The following is a 17,941-nucleotide window of genomic DNA, read 5'->3' on the forward strand; positions in this document are numbered from 1 at the left end:
AGGTGGCTTAGCGTGGCGTCCTCTCGCGAGACCGTTAGAGCAAACGCCATAGTACTCAACAGCACTCTGGGCTGAGCTCGTGCCCGGGACGACGGCGCCTGGAGAGGAAGCTTGTCCACTGCACCACTGAGGTATAGGCCATGGGAGCACGAAGCAGTCAGATGCCATGGCATTCGTGGAGGCGTGCCCCAGAGGAGCCAGGTGCCACGGGTGGGGAGGAGGAGCCTGAGGAGGCAGTAGTGGCAGAGAGAAAGGAACGGAAGGAGCGTGAAGAGGCCAAACCCGCCGCCTGTCAGGGGAGCCGCAAGCGGAAGAGAGGCCCAGGGGAGCCGCTCACAAAAAAGCCCCGCCGGAAACGTGCTCAAGATCGTTCAGGGTCCGTTTAGGAGGCACTCTTCCTGAGAGGAGAACAGAGCGACGTGCGGATTCGCGCTCTGGGGGAAGAGTGGAACTTGCATAGGGTCTACTTGTGCCAGTCAAGGTACTTTGCTAGCATGTTCAGGGGCGCTTGGCGGGAGACAAACATGGATACTGTCGAGTTGCAGATGCCTGACGAGAACATTGATCGCGAGGCACTGCACGAGGCTTTAGGTGCCCTGTACCGAGGCTCCATTTTCATCCCACCTGGTCGAGTCATTGCCATCCTGGCCACAGCCAGCATGCTGCAGCTGAACGAGGTGATTCGGCAGTGCGGGGAGGTCATGAAGGTGACTGTCCGTGCCCAGACCGTGTGCAGGTACGACAACTGTGCGGAAAGCTACGGACTCCAGACCGTCAGGACCATGTGTCTTCAGTGGCTGCTGGACAACATGATGACCCAGTGTAGTGAGAAGCTATTGCGAGAAGTCAGCCTGGATCTCATGAAAGAGGTCATTGCCTCTTCAGAGCTCTTGGTGATGGGGGTGGAGATGGACGTGTACACCATGCTGAAAAAGTGGATGTTCTTGCAGCTGCAGCCGACATGGAGGGGCCCGCGCAGGGCCCTATTGCCTGACACCGACTCATGGTTTGCCAGGTCCAGGAGGGATTCGGAGGGCACCCCTTTCGTGGAGACCGAGCAGGGCAGAGCCTTCGTGCCAGTGTTCCAGCAGCTGCGGTTTGAGTACATAACCTGCGACCCGATGTCAGCACGTGTCATCCACCAGCATGCGCTGATCCCTGCCGCTTGGTTGTGTCCAGTGTACAAAGAGTGTTTTCTTGGCCCCCTCCGGGCTAAGCAGACCAGAGAGCTCTGGCCCGTGGACGTCTATGTGTCCGAACCCCAGGGCAAAAGCATGCGGTGCGGGGTCCAGCTCCACAAGCAAAAGCACTGCAGCTGGCCGTGGGAAGGCTTCAACTTCAGCTGGGACCTGGTGGTGTGCTACGCCAACCAGCACATCATTTTCTGGTACAGTGTGCCAAACAAGTCCTACAGCCTCGGGGTCAGCCTACTCGAGCAGAGAAAGTTCGTGTTCCGCCTGCGCCTGTCCTCCTTGGACAGGGATGGGAGAGCCGTTTTCAGGAAGGACACAGGATACCAGAGGCTTTCCCTGAGAGAGGATCAAGAGCTAGAGGTAATGAACCTGGAAAACCAATACGTGGTTTTCCCCATCCATGTGGCCTGTAACTTCCTGTAACTCCACTAAGACGGGTGCTGCCCAGAGTGAGGAGCCCTGAAGTATCTCAGGTGGCTTAGCGTGGCGTCCTCTCGCGAGACCGTTAGAGCAAACGCCATAGTACTCAGCAGCACTCTGGGCTGAGCTCGTGCCCGGAGCAACGGCGCCTGGAGGGGAAGCTTGTCCACTGCACCACTGAGGTATAGGCCATGGGAGCACGAAGCAGTCGGATGCCATGGCACTGGTGGGGGCGTGCCCCAGGGAAGCCAGGTGCCACTGGTGGGGAGGAGGAGGCTGAGGAGGCAGTAGTGGCAGAGAGAAAGGAACGGAAGGAGAGTGAAGAGGCCAGACCCGCCGCCCGTCAGGGGAGCGGCAAGCGGAAGAGAGGCCCAGGGGGGCCGCTCACAAAAAAGCCCCGCCGGAAACGTGCTCAAGATCGTTCAGGGTCCGTTTAGGAGGCACTCTTCCTGAGAGGAGAACAGAGCGACGTGCGGATCCGCGCTCTGGGGGAGGAGTGGAACGTGCATAGGGTCTACTTGTGCCTGTCAAGGTACTTTGCTAGCATGTTCAGGGGCGCTTGGCGGGAGACAAACATGGATACTATCGAGTTGCAGATGCCTGACGAGAACATTGATCGCGAGGCACTGCACGAGGCTTTAGGTGCCCTGTACCGAGGCTCCATTTTCATCCCACCCGGTCGAGTCGTAGCCATCCTGGCCACAGCCAGCATGCTGCAGCTGGACGAGGTGATTCGGCAGTGCGGGGAGGTCATGAAGGTGACTGTCCGTGCCCAGACCGTGTGCAGCTACGACTACTCTGCTGAAAGCTACAGACTCCAGACCGTCAGGACCATGTGTCTTCGGTGGCTGCTGGACAACATGATGACCCAGTGTAGTGACAAGCTATTGCGAGAAGTCAGCCTGGATCTCATGAAAGAGGTCATTGCCTCTTCAGAGCTCTTGGTGATGGGGGTGGAGATGGACGTGTACACCATGCTGAAAAAGTGGATGTTCTTGCAGCTGCAGCCGACATGGAGGGGCCCGCGCAGGGCCCTATTGCCTGACACCGACTCATGGTTTGCCAGGTCCAGGAGGGATTCGGAGGGCACCCCTTTCGTGGAGACCGAGCAGGGCAGAGCCTTCGTGCCAGTGTTCCAGCAGCTGCGGTTTGCCTACATAATCTGCGACCCGACGTCAGCACGCATCATCCACCAGGATGCGCTGATCCCTGCCGCTTGGCTGTGTCCAGTGTACAAAGAGTGTTTTCTTGGCCCCCTCCGGGCTAAGCTACCAGAGAGCTCTGGCCCGTGGACGTCTACGTGTCCGAACCCCAGGGCAAAAGCATGCGGTGCGGGGTCCAGCTCCACAAGCAAAAGCACTGCAGCTGGCCGTGGGAAGGCTTCAGCTTCAGCTGGGACCTGGTGGTGTGCTACGCCAACCAGCACATCATTTTCTGGTACAGCGCGCCAAACAAGTCCTACAGCCTCGGGGTCAGCCTACTCGAGCAGAGAAAGTTCGCGTTCCGCCTGCGCCAGTCCTCCTTGGACAGGGATGGGAGAGCCGTTTTCAGGAAGGACACAGGATACCAGAGGCTTTCCCTGAGAGAGGATCAAGAGCTAGAGGTAATGAACCTGGAAAACCAATACGTGGTTTTCCCCATCCATGTGGCCTGTAACTTCCTGTACCTCCACTGAGACGGGTGCTGCCCAGAGTGAGGACCCCTGAAGTATCTCAGGTGGCTTAGCGTGGCGTCCTCTCGCGAGACCGTTAGAGCAAACGCCATAGTACTCAGCAGCACTCTGGGCTGAGCTCGTGCCTGGAGCAACGGCGCCTGGAGGGGAAGCTTGTCCACTGCACCACTGAGTTATAGGCCATGGGAGCACGAAGCAGTCGGATGCCATGGCACTGGTGGGGGCGTGCCCCAGAGAAGCCAGGTGCCACTGGTGGGGAGGAGGAGGCTGAGGAGGCAGTAGTGGCAGAGAGAAAGGAACGGAAGGAGAGTGAAGAGGCCAGACCCGCCGCCCGTCAGGGGAGCGGCAAGCGGAAGAGAGGCCCAGGGGGGCCGCTCACAAAAAAGCCCCGCCGGAAACGTGCTCAAGATCGTTCAGGGTCCGTTTAGGAGGCGCTCTTCCTGAGAGGAGAACAGAGCGACGTGCGGATCCGCGCTCTGGGAGAGGAGTGGAACGTGCATAGGGTCTACTTGTGCCAGTCAAGGTACTTTGCTAGCATGTTCAGGGGCGCTTGGCGGGAGACAAACATGGATACTATCGAGTTGCAGATGCCTGACGAGAACATTGATCGCGAGGCACTGCACGAGGCTTTAGGTGCCCTGTACCGAGGCTCCATTTTCATCCCACCTGGTCGAGTTGTAGCCATCCTGGCCACAGCCAGCATGCTGCAGCTGGACGAGGTGATTCGGCAGTGCGGGGAGGTCATGAAGGTGACTGTCCATGCCCAGACCGTGTGCAGCTACGACTACTCTGCTGAAAGCTACAGACTCCAGACCGTCAGGACCATGTGTCTTCGGTGGCTGCTGGACAACATGATGACCCAGTGTAGTGACAAGCTATTGCGAGAAGTCAGCCTGGATCTCATGAAAGAGGTCATTGCCTCTTCAGAGCTCTTGGTGATGGGGGTGGAGATGGACGTGTACACCATGCTGAAAAAGTGGATGTTCTTGCAGCTGCAGCCGACATGGAGGGGCCCGCGCAGGGCCCTATTGCCTGACACCGACTCATGGTTTGCCAGGTCCAGGAGGGATTTGGAGAGCACCCCTTTCGTGGAGACCGAGCAGGGCAGAGCCTTCGTGCCAGTGTTCCAGCAGCTGCGGTTTGCCTACATAATCTGCGACCCGACATCAGCACGCGTCATCCACCAGGATGCGCTGATCCCTGCCGCTTGGTTGTGTCCAGTGTACAAAGAGTGTTTTCTTGGCCCCCTCCGGGCTAAGCAGACCAGAGAGCTGTGGCCCGTGGACGTCTACGTGTCCGAACCCCAGGGAAAAAGCATGCGGTGCGGGGTCCAGCTCCACAAGCAAAAGCAGTGCAGCTGGCCGTGGGAAGGCTTCAGCTTCAGCTGGGACCTGGTGGTGTGCTACGCCAACCAGCACATCATTTTCTGGTACAGCGCGCCAAACAAGTCCTTCAGCCTCGGGGTCAGCCTACTCGAGCAGAGAAAGTTCGCGTTCCGCCTGCGCCTGTCCTCCTTGGACAGGGATGGGAGAGCCGTTTTCAGGAAGGACACAGGATACCAGAGGCTTTCCCTGAGAGAGGATCAAGAGCTAGAGGTAATGAACCTGGAAAACCAATACGTGGTTATCCCCATCCATGTGGCCTGTAACTTCCTGTACCTCCACTGAGACGGGTGCTGCCCAGAGTGAGGACCCCTGAAGTATCTCAGGTGGCTTGGCGTGGCGTCCTCTCGCGAGACCGTTAGAGCAAACGCCATAGTACTCAGCAGCACTCTGGGCTGAGCTCGTGCCCGGAGCAACGGCGCCTGGAGGGGAAGCTTGTCCACTGCACCACTGAGTTATAGGCCATGGGAGCACGAAGCAGTCGGATGCCATGGCACTGGTGGGGGCGTGCCCCAGAGAAGCCAGGTGCCACTGGTGGGGAGGAGGAGGCTGAGGAGGCAGTAGTGGCAGAGAGAAAGGAACGGAAGGAGAGTGAAGAGGCCAGACCCGCCGCCCGTCAGGGGAGCGGCAAGCGGAAGAGAGGCCCAGGGGGGCCGCTCACAAAAAAGCCCCGCCGGAAACGTGCTCAAGATCGTTCAGGGTCCGTTTAGGAGGCACTCTTCCTGAGAGGAGAACAGAGCGACGTGCGGATCCGCGCTCTGGGAGAGGAGTGGAACGTGCATAGGGTCTACTTGTGCCAGTCAAGGTACTTTGCTAGCATGTTCAGGGGCGCTTGGCGGGAGACAAACATGGATACTATCGAGTTGCAGATGCCTGACGAGAACATTGATCGCGAGGCACTGCACGAGGCTTTCGGTGCCCTGTACCGAGGCTCCATTTTCATCCCACCCGGTCGAGTCGTAGCCATCCTGGCCACAGCCAGCATGCTGCAGCTGGACGAGGTGATTCGGCAGTGCGGGGAGGTCATGAAGGTGACTGTCCGTGCCCAGACCGTGTGCAGCTACGACTACTCTGCTGAAAGCTACAGACTCCAGACCGTCAGGACCATGTGTCTTCGGTGGCTGCTGGACAACATGATGACCCAGTGTAGTGACAAGCTATTGCGAGAACTCAGCCTGGATCTCATGAAAGAGGTCATTGCCTCTTCAGAGCTCTTGGTGATGGGGGTGGAGATGGACGTGTACACCATGCTGAAAAAGTGGATGTTCTTGCAGCTGCAGCCGACATGGAGGGGCCCGCGCAGGGCCCTATTGCCTGACACCGACTCATGGTTTGCCAGGTCCAGGAGGGATTCGGAGGGCACCCCTTTCGTGGAGACCGAGCAGGGCAGAGCCTTCGTGCCAGTGTTCCAGCAGCTGCGGTTTGCCTACATAATCTGCGACCCGACGTCAGCACGCATCATCCACCAGGATGCGCTGATCCCTGCCGCTTGGCTGTGTCCAGTGTACAAAGAGTGTTTTCTTGGTCCCCTCCGGGCTAAGCTACCAGAGAGCTCTGGCCTGTGGACGTCTACGTGTCCGAACCCCAGGGCAAAAGCATGCGGTGCGGGGTCCAGCTCCACAAGCAAAAGCAGTGCAGCTGGCCGTGGGAAGGCTTCAACTTCAGCTGGGACCTGGTGGTGTGCTACGCCAACCAGCACATCATTTTCTGGTACAGCGCGCCAAACAAGTCCTTCAGCCTCGGGGTCAGCCTACTCGAGCAGAGAAAGTTCGCGTTCCGCCTGCGCCTGTCCTCCTTGGACAGGGATGGGAGAGCCGTTTTCAGGAAGGACACAGGATACCAGAGGCTTTCCCTGAGAGAGGATCAAGAGCTAGAGGTAATGAACCTGGAAAACCAATACGTGGTTTTCCCCATCCATGTGGCCTGTAACTTCCTGTACCTCCACTGAGACGGGTGCTGCCCAGAGTGAGGACCCCTGAAGTATCTCAGGTGGCTTGGCGTGGCGTCCTCTCGCGAGACCGTTAGAGCAAACGCCATAGTACTCAGCAGCACTCTGGGCTGAGCTCGTGCCCGGAGCAACGGCGCCTGGAGGGGAAGCTTGTCCACTGCACCACTGAGTTATAGGCCATGGGAGCACGAAGCAGTCGGATGCCATGGCACTGGTGGGGGCGTGCCCCAGAGAAGCCAGGTGCCACTGGTGGGGAGGAGGAGGCTGAGGAGGCAGTAGTGGCAGAGAGAAAGGAACGGAAGGAGAGTGAAGAGGCCAGACCCGCCGCCCGTCAGGGGAGCGGCAAGCGGAAGAGAGGCCCAGGGGGGCAGCTCACAAAAAAGCCCCGCTGGAAACGTGCTCAAGATCGTTCAGGGTCCGTTTAGGAGGCACTCTTCCTGAGAGGAGAACAGAGCGACGTGCAGATCCGCGCTCTAGGGGAAGAGTGGAACGTGCATAGGGTCTACTTGTGCCAGTCAAGGTACTTTGCTAGCATGTTCAGGGGCGCTTGGCGGGAGACAAACATGGATACTATCGAGTTGCAGATGCCTGACGACAACATTGATCGCAAGGCACTGCACGAGGCTTTAGGTGCCCTGTACCGAGGCTCCATTTTCATCCCACCCGGTCGAGTTGTAGCCATCCTGGCCACAGCCAGCATGCTGCAGCTGGACGAGGTGATTCGGCAGTGCGGGGAGGTCATGAAGGTGACTGCCCGTGCTCAGACCGTGTGCAGCTACGACTACTCTGCTGAAAGCTACAGACTCCAGACCGTCAGGACCATGTGTCTTCGGTGGCTGCTGGACAACATGATGACCCAGTGTAGTGACAAGCTATTGCGAGAAGTCAGCCTGGATCTCATGAAAGAGGTCATTGCCTCTTCAGAGCTCTTGGTGATGGGGGTGGAGATGGACGTGTACACCATGCTGAAAAAGTGGATGTTCTTGCAGCTGCAGCCGACATGGAGGGGCCCGCGCAGGGCCCTATTGCCTGACACCGACTCATGGTTTGCCAGGTCCAGGAGGGATTCGGAGGGCACCCCTTTCGTGGAGACCGAGCAGGGCAGAGCCTTCGTGCCAGTGTTCCAGCAGCTGCGGTTTGCCTACATAATCTGCCACCCGACGTCAGCACGCGTCATCCACCAGGATGCGCTGATCCCTGCCGCTTGGTTGTGTCCAGTGTACAAAGAGTGTTTTCTTGGCCCCCTCCGGGCTAAGCAGACCAGAGAGCTCTGGCCCGTGGACGTCTATGTGTCCGAACCCCAGGGCAAAAGCATGCGGTGCGGGGTCCAGCTCCACAAGCAAAAGCACTGCAGCTGGCCGTGGGAAGGCTTCAACTTCAGCTGGGACCTGGTGGTGTGCTACGCCAACCAGCACATCATTTTCTGGTACAGTGTGCCAAACAAGTCCTACAGCCTCGGGGTCAGCCTACTCGAGCAGAGAAAGTTCGTGTTCCGCCTGCGCCTGTCCTCCTTGGACAGGGATGGGAGAGCCGTTTTCAGGAAGGACACAGGATACCAGAGGCTTTCCCTGAGAGAGGATCAAGAGCTAGAGGTAATGAACCTGGAAAACCAATACGTGGTTTTCCCCATCCATGTGGCCTGTAACTTCCTGTAACTCCACTAAGACGGGTGCTGCCCAGAGTGAGGACCCCTGAAGTATCTCAGGTGGCTTGGCGTGGCGTCCTCTCGCGAGACCGTTAGAGCAAACGCCATAGTACTCAGCAGCACTCTGGGCTGAACTCGTGCCCGGAGCAACGGCGCCTGGAGGGGAAGCTTGTCCACTGCACCACTGAGTTATAGGCCATGGGAGCACGAAGCAGTCGGATGCCATGGCACTGGTGGGGGCGTGCCCCAGAGAAGCCAGGTGCCACTGGTGGGGAGGAGGAGCCTGAGGAGGCAGTAGTGGCAGAGAGAAAGGAACGGAAGGAGAGTGAAGAGGCCAGACCCGCCGCCCGTCAGGGGAGCGGCAAGCGGAAGAGAGGCCCAGGGGGGCCGCTCACAAAAAAGCCCCGCCGGAAACGTGCTCAAGATCGTTCAGGGTCCGTTTAGGAGGCACTCTTCCTGAGAGGAGAACAGAGCGACGTGCGGATCCGCGCTCTGGTGGAGGAGTGGAACTTGCATAGGGTCTACTTGTGCCAGTCAAGGTACTTTGCTAGCATGTTCAGGGGCGCTTGGCGGGAGACAAACATGGATACTGTCGAGTTGCAGATGCCTGACGAGAACATTGATCGCGAGGCACTGCACGAGGCTTTAGGTGCCCTGTACCGAGGCTCCATTTTCATCCCACCTGGTCGAGTCATTGCCATCCTGGCCACAGCCAGCATGCTGCAGCTGAACGAGGTGATTCGGCAGTGCGGGGAGGTCATGAAGGTGACTGTCCGTGCCCAGACCGTGTGCAGGTACGACTACTCTGCGGAAAGCTACGGACTCCAGACCGTCAGGACCATGTGTCTTCAGAGGCTGCTGGACAACATGATGACCCAGTGTAGTGAGAAGCTATTGCGAGAAGTCAGCCTGGATCTCATGAAAGAGGTCATTGCCTCTTCAGAGCTCTTGGTGATGGGGGTGGAGATGGACGTGTACACCATGCTGAAAAAGTGGATGTTCTTGCAGCTGCAGCCGACATGGAGGGGCCCGCGCAGGGCCCTATTGCCTGACACCGACTCATGGTTTGCCAGGTCCAGGAGGGATTCGGAGGGCACCCCTTTCGTGGAGACCGAGCAGGGCAGAGCCTTCGTGCCAGTGTTCCAGCAGCTGCGGTTTGAGTACATAAACTGCGACCCGACGTCAGCACGTGTCATCCACCAGCATGCGCTGATCCCTGCCGCTTGGTTGTGTCCAGTGTACAAAGAGTGTTTTCTTGGCCCCCTCCGGGCTAAGCAGACCAGAGAGCTCTTACCCGTGGACATCTACGGGTCCGACCCCCAGGGGAACAGCATGCGGTGCGGGGGCCAGCTCCACAGGCACAAGCAGTGCAGCTGGTGGTGGGAAGGCTTAAACTTCAGCTGGGACCTGGTGGTGTGCTACGCCAACCAGCACATCAATTTCTGGTACAGCGCGCAAAACAAATCCTATAGCCTCAGGATCAGCCTACTCGAGCAGAGGAAGCTCGCGTTCTGCCTGCGCCTGTCCTCCTTGGACAGGGATGGGAGAGCAGTTTTCAGGAAGGACACAGGATACCAGATGCTTTCCCTAAGAGAAGATCAAGAGCTAGAGGTAATGAACCTGGAAAACCAATACGTGGTTTTCCCCATCCATGTGGCCTGTAACTTCCTGTACCTCCACTGAGACGGGTGCTGCCAAGAGTGAGGACCCCTGAAGTATCTCAGGTGGCTTAGCGTGGCGTCCTCTCGCGAGACCGTTAGAGCAAACGCCATAGTACTCAACAGCACTCTGGGCTGAGCTCGTGCCCGGGGCGACGGCGCCTGGAGAGGAAGCTTGTCCACTGCACCACTGAGGTATAGGCCATGGGAGCACGAAGCAGTCAGATGCCATGGCATTCGTGGAGGCGTGCCCCAGAGGAGCCAGGTGCCACGGGTGGGGAGGAGGAGCCTGAGGAGGCAGTAGTGGCAGAGAGAAAGGAACGGAAGGAGAGTGAAGAGGCCAGACCCGCCGCCTGTCAGGGGAGCCGCAAGCGGAAGAGAGGCCCAGGGGAGCCGCTCACAAAAAAGCCCCGCCGGAAACGTGCTCAAGATCGTTCAGGGTCCGTTTAGGAGGCACTCTTCCTGAGAGGAGAACAGAGCGACGTGCGGATCCGCGCTCTGGGGGAAGAGTGGAACTTGCATAGGGTCTACTTGTGCCAGTCAAGGTACTTTGCTAGCATGTTCAGGGGCGCTTGGCGGGAGACAAACATGGATACTGTCGAGTTGCAGATGCCTGACGAGAACATTGATCGCGAGGCACTGCACGAGGTTTTAGGTGCCCTGTACCGAGGCTCCATTTTCATCCCACGCACTCGAGTCGTAACCATCCTGGCCACAACCAGCATGCTGCAGCTGGACGAGGTGATTCGGCAGTGTGGGGAGGTCATGAAGGTGACTGTCCGTGCCCAGACCGTGTGCAGCTACGACTACTCTGCTGAAAGCTACGGACTCCAGACCGTCAGGACCATGTGTCTTCAGTGGCTGCTGGACAACATGATGACCCAGTGTAGTGAGAAGCTATTGCGAGAAGTCAGCCTGGATCTCATGAAAGAGGTCATTGCCTCTTCAGAGCTCTTGGTGATGGGGGTGGAGATGGACGTGTACACCATGCTGAAAAAGTGGATGTTCTTGCAGCTGTAGCCGACATGGAGGGGCCCGCGCAGGGCCCTATTGCCTGACACCGACTCATGGTTTGCCAGGTCCAGGAGGGATTCGGAGGGCACCCCTTTCGTGGAGACCGAGCAGGGCAGAGCCTTCGTGCCAGTGTTCCAGCAGCTGCGGTTTGCCTACATAATCTGCGACCCGACGTCAGCACGCATCATCCACCAGGATGCGCTGATCCCTGCCGCTTGGCTGTGTCCAGTGTACAAAGAGTGTTTTCTTGGCCCCCTCCGGGCTAAGCTACCAGAGAGCTCTGGCCCGTGGACGTCTACGTGTCCGAACCCCAGGGCAAAAGCATGCGGTGCGGGGTCAAGCTCCACAAGCAAAAGCAGTGCAGCTGGCCGTGGGAAGGCTTCAGCTTCAGCTGGGACCTGGTGGTGTGCTACGCCAACCAGCACATCATTTTCTGGTACAGCGCGCCAAACAAGTCCTACAGCCTCGGGGTCAGCCTACTCGAGCAGAGAAAGTTCGCGTTCCGCCTGCGCCAGTCCTCCTTGGACAGGGATGGGAGAGCCGTTTTCAGGAAGGACACAGGATACCAGAGGCTTTCCCTGAGAGAGGATCAAGAGCTAGAGGTAATGAACCTGGAAAACCAATACGTGGTTTTCCCCATCCATGTGGCCTGTAACTTCCTGTACCTCCACTGAGACGGGTGCTGCCCAGAGTGAGGACCCCTGAAGTATCTCAGGTGGCTTAGCGTGGCGTCCTCTCGCGAGACCGTTAGAGCAAACGCCATAGTACTCAGCAGCACTCTGGGCTGAGCTCGTGCCCGGAGCAACGGCGCCTGGAGGGGAAGCTTGTCCACTGCACCACTGAGTTATAGGCCATGGGAGCACGAAGCAGTCGGATGCCATGGCACTGGTGGGGGCGTGCCCCAGAGAAGCCAGGTGCCACTGGTGGGGAGGAGGAGGCTGAGGAGGCAGTAGTGGCAGAGAGAAAGGAACGGAAGGAGAGTGAAGAGGCCAGACCCGCCGCCCGTCAGGGGAGCGGCAAGCGGAAGAGAGGCCCAGGGGGGCCGCTCACAAAAAAGCCCCGCCGGAAACGTGCTCAAGATCGTTCAGGGTCCGTTTAGGAGGCGCTCTTCCTGAGAGGAGAACAGAGCGACGTGCGGATCCGCGCTCTGGGAGAGGAGTGGAACGTGCATAGGGTCTACTTGTGCCAGTCAAGGTACTTTGCTAGCATGTTCAGGGGCGCTTGGCGGGAGACAAACATGGATACTATCGAGTTGCAGATGCCTGACGAGAACATTGATCGCGAGGCACTGCACGAGGCTTTAGGTGCCCTGTACCGAGGCTCCATTTTCATCCCACCTGGTCGAGTTGTAGCCATCCTGGCCACAGCCAGCATGCTGCAGCTGGACGAGGTGATTCGGCAGTGCGGGGAGGTCATGAAGGTGACTGTCCGTGCCCAGACCGTGTGCAGCTACGACTACTCTGCTGAAAGCTACAGACTCCAGACCGTCAGGACCATGTGTCTTCGGTGGCTGCTGGACAACATGATGACCCAGTGTAGTGACAAGCTATTGCGAGAAGTCAGCCTGGATCTCATGAAAGAGGTCATTGCCTCTTCAGAGCTCTTGGTGATGGGGGTGGAGATGGACGTGTACACCATGCTGAAAAAGTGGATGTTCTTGCAGCTGCAGCCGACATGGAGGGGCCCGCGCAGGGCCCTATTGCCTGACACCGACTCATGGTTTGCCAGGTCCAGGAGGGATTCGGAGGGCACCCCTTTCGTGGAGACCGAGCAGGGCAGAGCCTTCGTGCCAGTGTTCCAGCAGCTGCGGTTTGCCTACATAATCTGCCACCCGACGTCAGCACGCGTCATCCACCAGGATGCGCTGATCCCTGCCGCTTGGTTGTGTCCAGTGTACAAAGAGTGTTTTCTTGGCCCCCTCCGGGCTAAGCAGACCAGAGAGCTCTGGCCCGTGGACGTCTATGTGTCCGAACCCCAGGGCAAAAGCATGCGGTGCGGGGTCCAGCTCCACAAGCAAAAGCACTGCAGCTGGCCGTGGGAAGGCTTCAACTTCAGCTGGGACCTGGTGGTGTGCTACGCCAACCAGCACATCATTTTCTGGTACAGTGTGCCAAACAAGTCCTACAGCCTCGGGGTCAGCCTACTCGAGCAGAGAAAGTTCGTGTTCCGCCTGCGCCTGTCCTCCTTGGACAGGGATGGGAGAGCCGTTTTCAGGAAGGACACAGGATACCAGAGGCTTTCCCTGAGAGAGGATCAAGAGCTAGAGGTAATGAACCTGGAAAACCAATACGTGGTTTTCCCCATCCATGTGGCCTGTAACTTCCTGTAACTCCACTAAGACGGGTGCTGCCCAGAGTGAGGACCCCTGAAGTATCTCAGGTGGCTTAGCGTGGCGTCCTCTCGCGAGACCGTTAGAGCAAACGCCATAGTACTCAGCAGCACTCTGGGCTGAACTCGTGCCCGGAGCAACGGCGCCTGGAGGGGAAGCTTGTCCACTGCACCACTGAGTTATAGGCCATGGGAGCACGAAGCAGTCGGATGCCATGGCACTGGTGGGGGCGTGCCCCAGAGAAGCCAGGTGCCACTGGTGGGGAGGAGGAGGCTGAGGAGGCAGTAGTGGCAGAGAGAAAGGAACGGAAGGAGAGTGAAGAGGCCAGACCCGCCGCCCGTCAGGGGAGCGGCAAGCGGAAGAGAGGCCCAGGGGGGCCGCTCACAAAAAAGCCCCGCCGGAAACGTGCTCAAGATCGTTCAGGGTCCGTTTAGGAGGCACTCTTCCTGAGAGGAGAACAGAGCGACGTGCGGATCCGCGCTCTGGTGGAGGAGTGGAACTTGCATAGGGTCTACTTGTGCCAGTCAAGGTACTTTGCTAGCATGTTCAGGGGCGCTTGGCGGGAGACAAACATGGATACTGTCGAGTTGCAGATGCCTGACGAGAACATTGATCGCGAGGCACTGCACGAGGCTTTAGGTGCCCTGTACCGAGGCTCCATTTTCATCCCACCTGGTCGAGTCATTGCCATCCTGGCCACAGCCAGCATGCTGCAGCTGAACGAGGTGATTCGGCAGTGCGGGGAGGTCATGAAGGTGACTGTCCGTGCCCAGACCGTGTGCAGGTACGACTACTCTGCGGAAAGCTACGGACTCCAGACCGTCAGGACCATGTGTCTTCAGAGGCTGCTGGACAACATGATGACCCAGTGTAGTGAGAAGCTATTGCGAGAAGTCAGCCTGGATCTCATGAAAGAGGTCATTGCCTCTTCAGAGCTCTTGGTGATGGGGGTGGAGATGGACGTGTACACCATGCTGAAAAAGTGGATGTTCTTGCAGCTGCAGCCGACATGGAGGGGCCCGCGCAGGGCCCTATTGCCTGACACCGACTCATGGTTTGCCAGGTCCAGGAGGGATTCGGAGGGCACCCCTTTCGTGGAGACCGAGCAGGGCAGAGCCTTCGTGCCAGTGTTCCAGCAGCTGCGGTTTGAGTACATAAACTGCGACCCGACGTCAGCACGTGTCATCCACCAGGATGCGCTGATCCCTGCCGCTTGGTTGTGTCCAGTGTACAAAGAGTGTTTTCTTGGCCCCCTCCGGGCTAAGCAGACCAGAGAGCTCTTACCCGTGGACATCTACGGGTCCGACCCCCAGGGGAACAGCATGCGGTGCGGGGGCCAGCTCCACAGGCACAAGCAGTGCAGCTGGTGGTGGGAAGGCTTAAACTTCAGCTGGGACCTGGTGGTGTGCTACGCCAACCAGCACATCAATTTCTGGTACAGCGCGCAAAACAAATCCTATAGCCTCAGGATCAGCCTACTCGAGCAGAGGAAGCTCGCGTTCTGCCTGCGCCTGTCCTCCTTGGACAGGGATGGGAGAGCAGTTTTCAGGAAGGACACAGGATACCAGATGCTTTCCCTAAGAGAAGATCAAGAGCTAGAGGTAATGAACCTGGAAAACCAATACGTGGTTTTCCCCATCCATGTGGCCTGTAACTTCCTGTACCTCCACTGAGACGGGTGCTGCCAAGAGTGAGGACCCCTGAAGTATCTCAGGTGGCTTAGCGTGGCGTCCTCTCGCGAGACCGTTAGAGCAAACGCCATAGTACTCAACAGCACTCTGGGCTGAGCTCGTGCCCGGGGCGACGGCGCCTGGAGAGGAAGCTTGTCCACTGCACCACTGAGGTATAGGCCATGGGAGCACGAAGCAGTCAGATGCCATGGCATTCGTGGAGGCGTGCCCCAGAGGAGCCAGGTGCCACGGGTGGGGAGGAGGAGCCTGAGGAGGCAGTAGTGGCAGAGAGAAAGGAACGGAAGGAGAGTGAAGAGGCCAGACCCGCCGCCTGTCAGGGGAGCCGCAAGCGGAAGAGAGGCCCAGGGGAGCCGCTCACAAAAAAGCCCCGCCGGAAACGTGCTCAAGATCGTTCAGGGTCCGTTTAGGAGGCACTCTTCCTGAGAGGAGAACAGAGCGACGTGCGGATCCGCGCTCTGGGGGAAGAGTGGAACTTGCATAGGGTCTACTTGTGCCAGTCAAGGTACTTTGCTAGCATGTTCAGGGGCGCTTGGCGGGAGACAAACATGGATACTGTCGAGTTGCAGATGCCTGACGAGAACATTGATCGCGAGGCACTGCACGAGGTTTTAGGTGCCCTGTACCGAGGCTCCATTTTCATCCCACGCACTCGAGTCGTAACCATCCTGGCCACAACCAGCATGCTGCAGCTGGACGAGGTGATTCGGCAGTGTGGGGAGGTCATGAAGGTGACTGTCCGTGCCCAGACCGTGTGCAGCTACGACTACTCTGCTGAAAGCTACGGACTCCAGACCGTCAGGACCATGTGTCTTCAGTGGCTGCTGGACAACATGATGACCCAGTGTAGTGAGAAGCTATTACGAGAAGTCAGCCTGGATCTCATGAAAGAGGTCATTGCCTCTTCAGAGCTCTTGGTGATGGGGGTGGAGATGGACGTGTACACCATGCTGAAAAAGTGGATGTTCTTGCAGCTGTAGCCGACATGGAGGGGCCCGCGCAGGGCCCTATTGCCTGACACCGACTCATGGTTTGCCAGGTCCAGGAGGGATTCGGAGGGCACCCCTTTCGTGGAGACCGAGCAGGGCAGAGCCTTCGTGCCAGTGTTCCAGCAGCTGCGGTTTGCCTACATAATCTGCCACCCGACGTCAGCACGCGTCATCCACCAGGATGCGCTGATCCCTGCCGCTTGGTTGTGTCCAGTGTACAAAGAGTGTTTTCTTGGCCCCCTCCGGGCTAAGCAGACCAGAGAGCTCTGGCCCGTGGACGTCTATGTGTCCGAACCCCAGGGCAAAAGCATGCGGTGCGGGGTCCAGCTCCACAAGCAAAAGCACTGCAGCTGGCCGTGGGAAGGCTTCAACTTCAGCTGGGACCTGGTGGTGTGCTACGCCAACCAGCACATCATTTTCTGGTACAGTGTGCCAAACAAGTCCTACAGCCTCGGGGTCAGCCTACTCGAGCAGAGAAAGTTCGTGTTCCGCCTGCGCCTGTCCTCCTTGGACAGGGATGGGAGAGCCGTTTTCAGGAAGGACACAGGATACCAGAGGCTTTCCCTGAGAGAGGATCAAGAGCTAGAGGTAATGAACCTGGAAAACCAATACGTGGTTTTCCCCATCCATGTGGCCTGTAACTTCCTGTAACTCCACTAAGACGGGTGCTGCCCAGAGTGAGGACCCCTGAAGTATCTCAGGTGGCTTAGCGTGGCGTCCTCTCGCGAGACCGTTAGAGCAAACGCCATAGTACTCAGCAGCACTCTGGGCTGAGCTCGTGCCCGGAGCAACGGCGCCTGGAGGGGAAGCTTGTCCACTGCACCACTGAGTTATAGGCCATGGGAGCACGAAGCAGTCGGATGCCATGGCACTGGTGGGGGCGTGCCCCAGAGAAGCCAGGTGCCACTGGTGGGGAGGAGGAGGCTGAGGAGGCAGTAGTGGCAGAGAGAAAGGAACGGAAGGAGAGTGAAGAGGCCAGACCCGCCGCCTGTCAGGGGAGCGGCAAGCGGAAGAGAGGCCCAGGGGGGCCGCTCACAAAAAAGCCCCGCCGGAAACGTGCTCAAGATCGTTCAGGGTCCGTTTAGGAGGCACTCTTCCTGAGAGGAGAACAGAGCGACGTGCGGATCCGCGCTCTGGGGGAGGAGTGGAACGTGCATAGGGTCTACTTGTGCCTGTCAAGGTACTTTGCTAGCATGTTCAGGGGCGCTTGGCGGGAGACAAACATGGATACTATCGAGTTGCAGATGCCTGACGAGAACATTGATCGCGAGGCACTGCACGAGGCTTTAGGTGCCCTGTACCGAGGCTCCATTTTCATCCCACCCGGTCGAGTCGTAGCCATCCTGGCCACAGCCAGCATGCTGCAGCTGGACGAGGTGATTCGGCAGTGCGGGGAGGTCATGAAGGTGACTGTCCGTGCCCAGACCGTGTGCAGCTACGACTACTCTGCTGAAAGCTACAGACTCCAGACCGTCAGGACCATGTGTCTTCGGTGGCTGCTGGACAACATGATGACCCAGTGTAGTGACAAGCTATTGCGAGAAGTCAGCCTGGATCTCATGAAAGAGGTCATTGCCTCTTCAGAGCTCTTGGTGATGGGGGTGGAGATGGACGTGTACACCATGCTGAAAAAGTGGATGTTCTTGCAGCTGTAGCCGACATGGAGGGGCCCGCGCAGGGCCCTATTGCCTGACACCGACTCATGGTTTGCCAGGTCCAGGAGGGATTCGGAGGGCACCCCTTTCGTGGAGACCGAGCAGGGCAGAGCCTTCGTGCCAGTGTTCCAGCAGCTGCGGTTTGCCTACATAATCTGCGACCCGACGTCAGCACGCATCATCCACCAGGATGCGCTGATCCCTGCCGCTTGGCTGTGTCCAGTGTACAAAGAGTGTTTTCTTGGCCCCCTCCGGGCTAAGCTACCAGAGAGCTCTGGCCCGTGGACGTCTACGTGTCCGAACCCCAGGGCAAAAGCATGCGGTGCGGGGTCAAGCTCCACAAGCAAA

At 58.4% G+C, this 17,941-nt stretch overlaps 3 protein-coding genes across 3 annotated transcripts; all 3 read left to right on the top strand.

Annotated features, from left to right (window-relative positions):
* Positions 1 to 494: 494 nt before the first annotated feature.
* On the top strand, positions 495 to 3,288 carry LOC307049689 (germ cell-less protein-like 1; the record flags this gene model as incomplete). The annotated part of the gene is given in 5 exon segments (XM_079699206.1): positions 495 to 893; positions 1,266 to 1,421; positions 1,961 to 2,047; positions 2,051 to 2,879; positions 2,882 to 3,288. Coding segments are annotated over 5 exon segments (1,878 nt in total).
* A 205-nt stretch (positions 3,289 to 3,493) lies between these two features.
* On the top strand, positions 3,494 to 5,128 carry LOC307049690 (germ cell-less protein-like 1; the record flags this gene model as incomplete). The annotated part of the gene is given in 4 exon segments (XM_079699207.1): positions 3,494 to 3,502; positions 3,624 to 3,710; positions 3,714 to 4,748; positions 5,030 to 5,128. Coding segments are annotated over 4 exon segments (1,230 nt in total).
* A 29-nt stretch (positions 5,129 to 5,157) lies between these two features.
* LOC307049691 (germ cell-less protein-like 1) lies at positions 5,158 to 6,791 on the top strand (the record flags this gene model as incomplete). Its single annotated transcript, XM_079699208.1, is given in 5 exon segments — positions 5,158 to 5,166; positions 5,288 to 5,374; positions 5,378 to 6,169; positions 6,256 to 6,411; positions 6,693 to 6,791. Coding segments are annotated over 5 exon segments (1,143 nt in total).
* Positions 6,792 to 17,941: the final 11,150 nt, after the last annotated feature.

This window comes from Hyperoodon ampullatus, assembly GCF_949752795.1.
Source record: "Hyperoodon ampullatus genome assembly, chromosome: 3".
NCBI lineage: Eukaryota > Metazoa > Chordata > Mammalia > Artiodactyla > Ziphiidae > Hyperoodon > Hyperoodon ampullatus.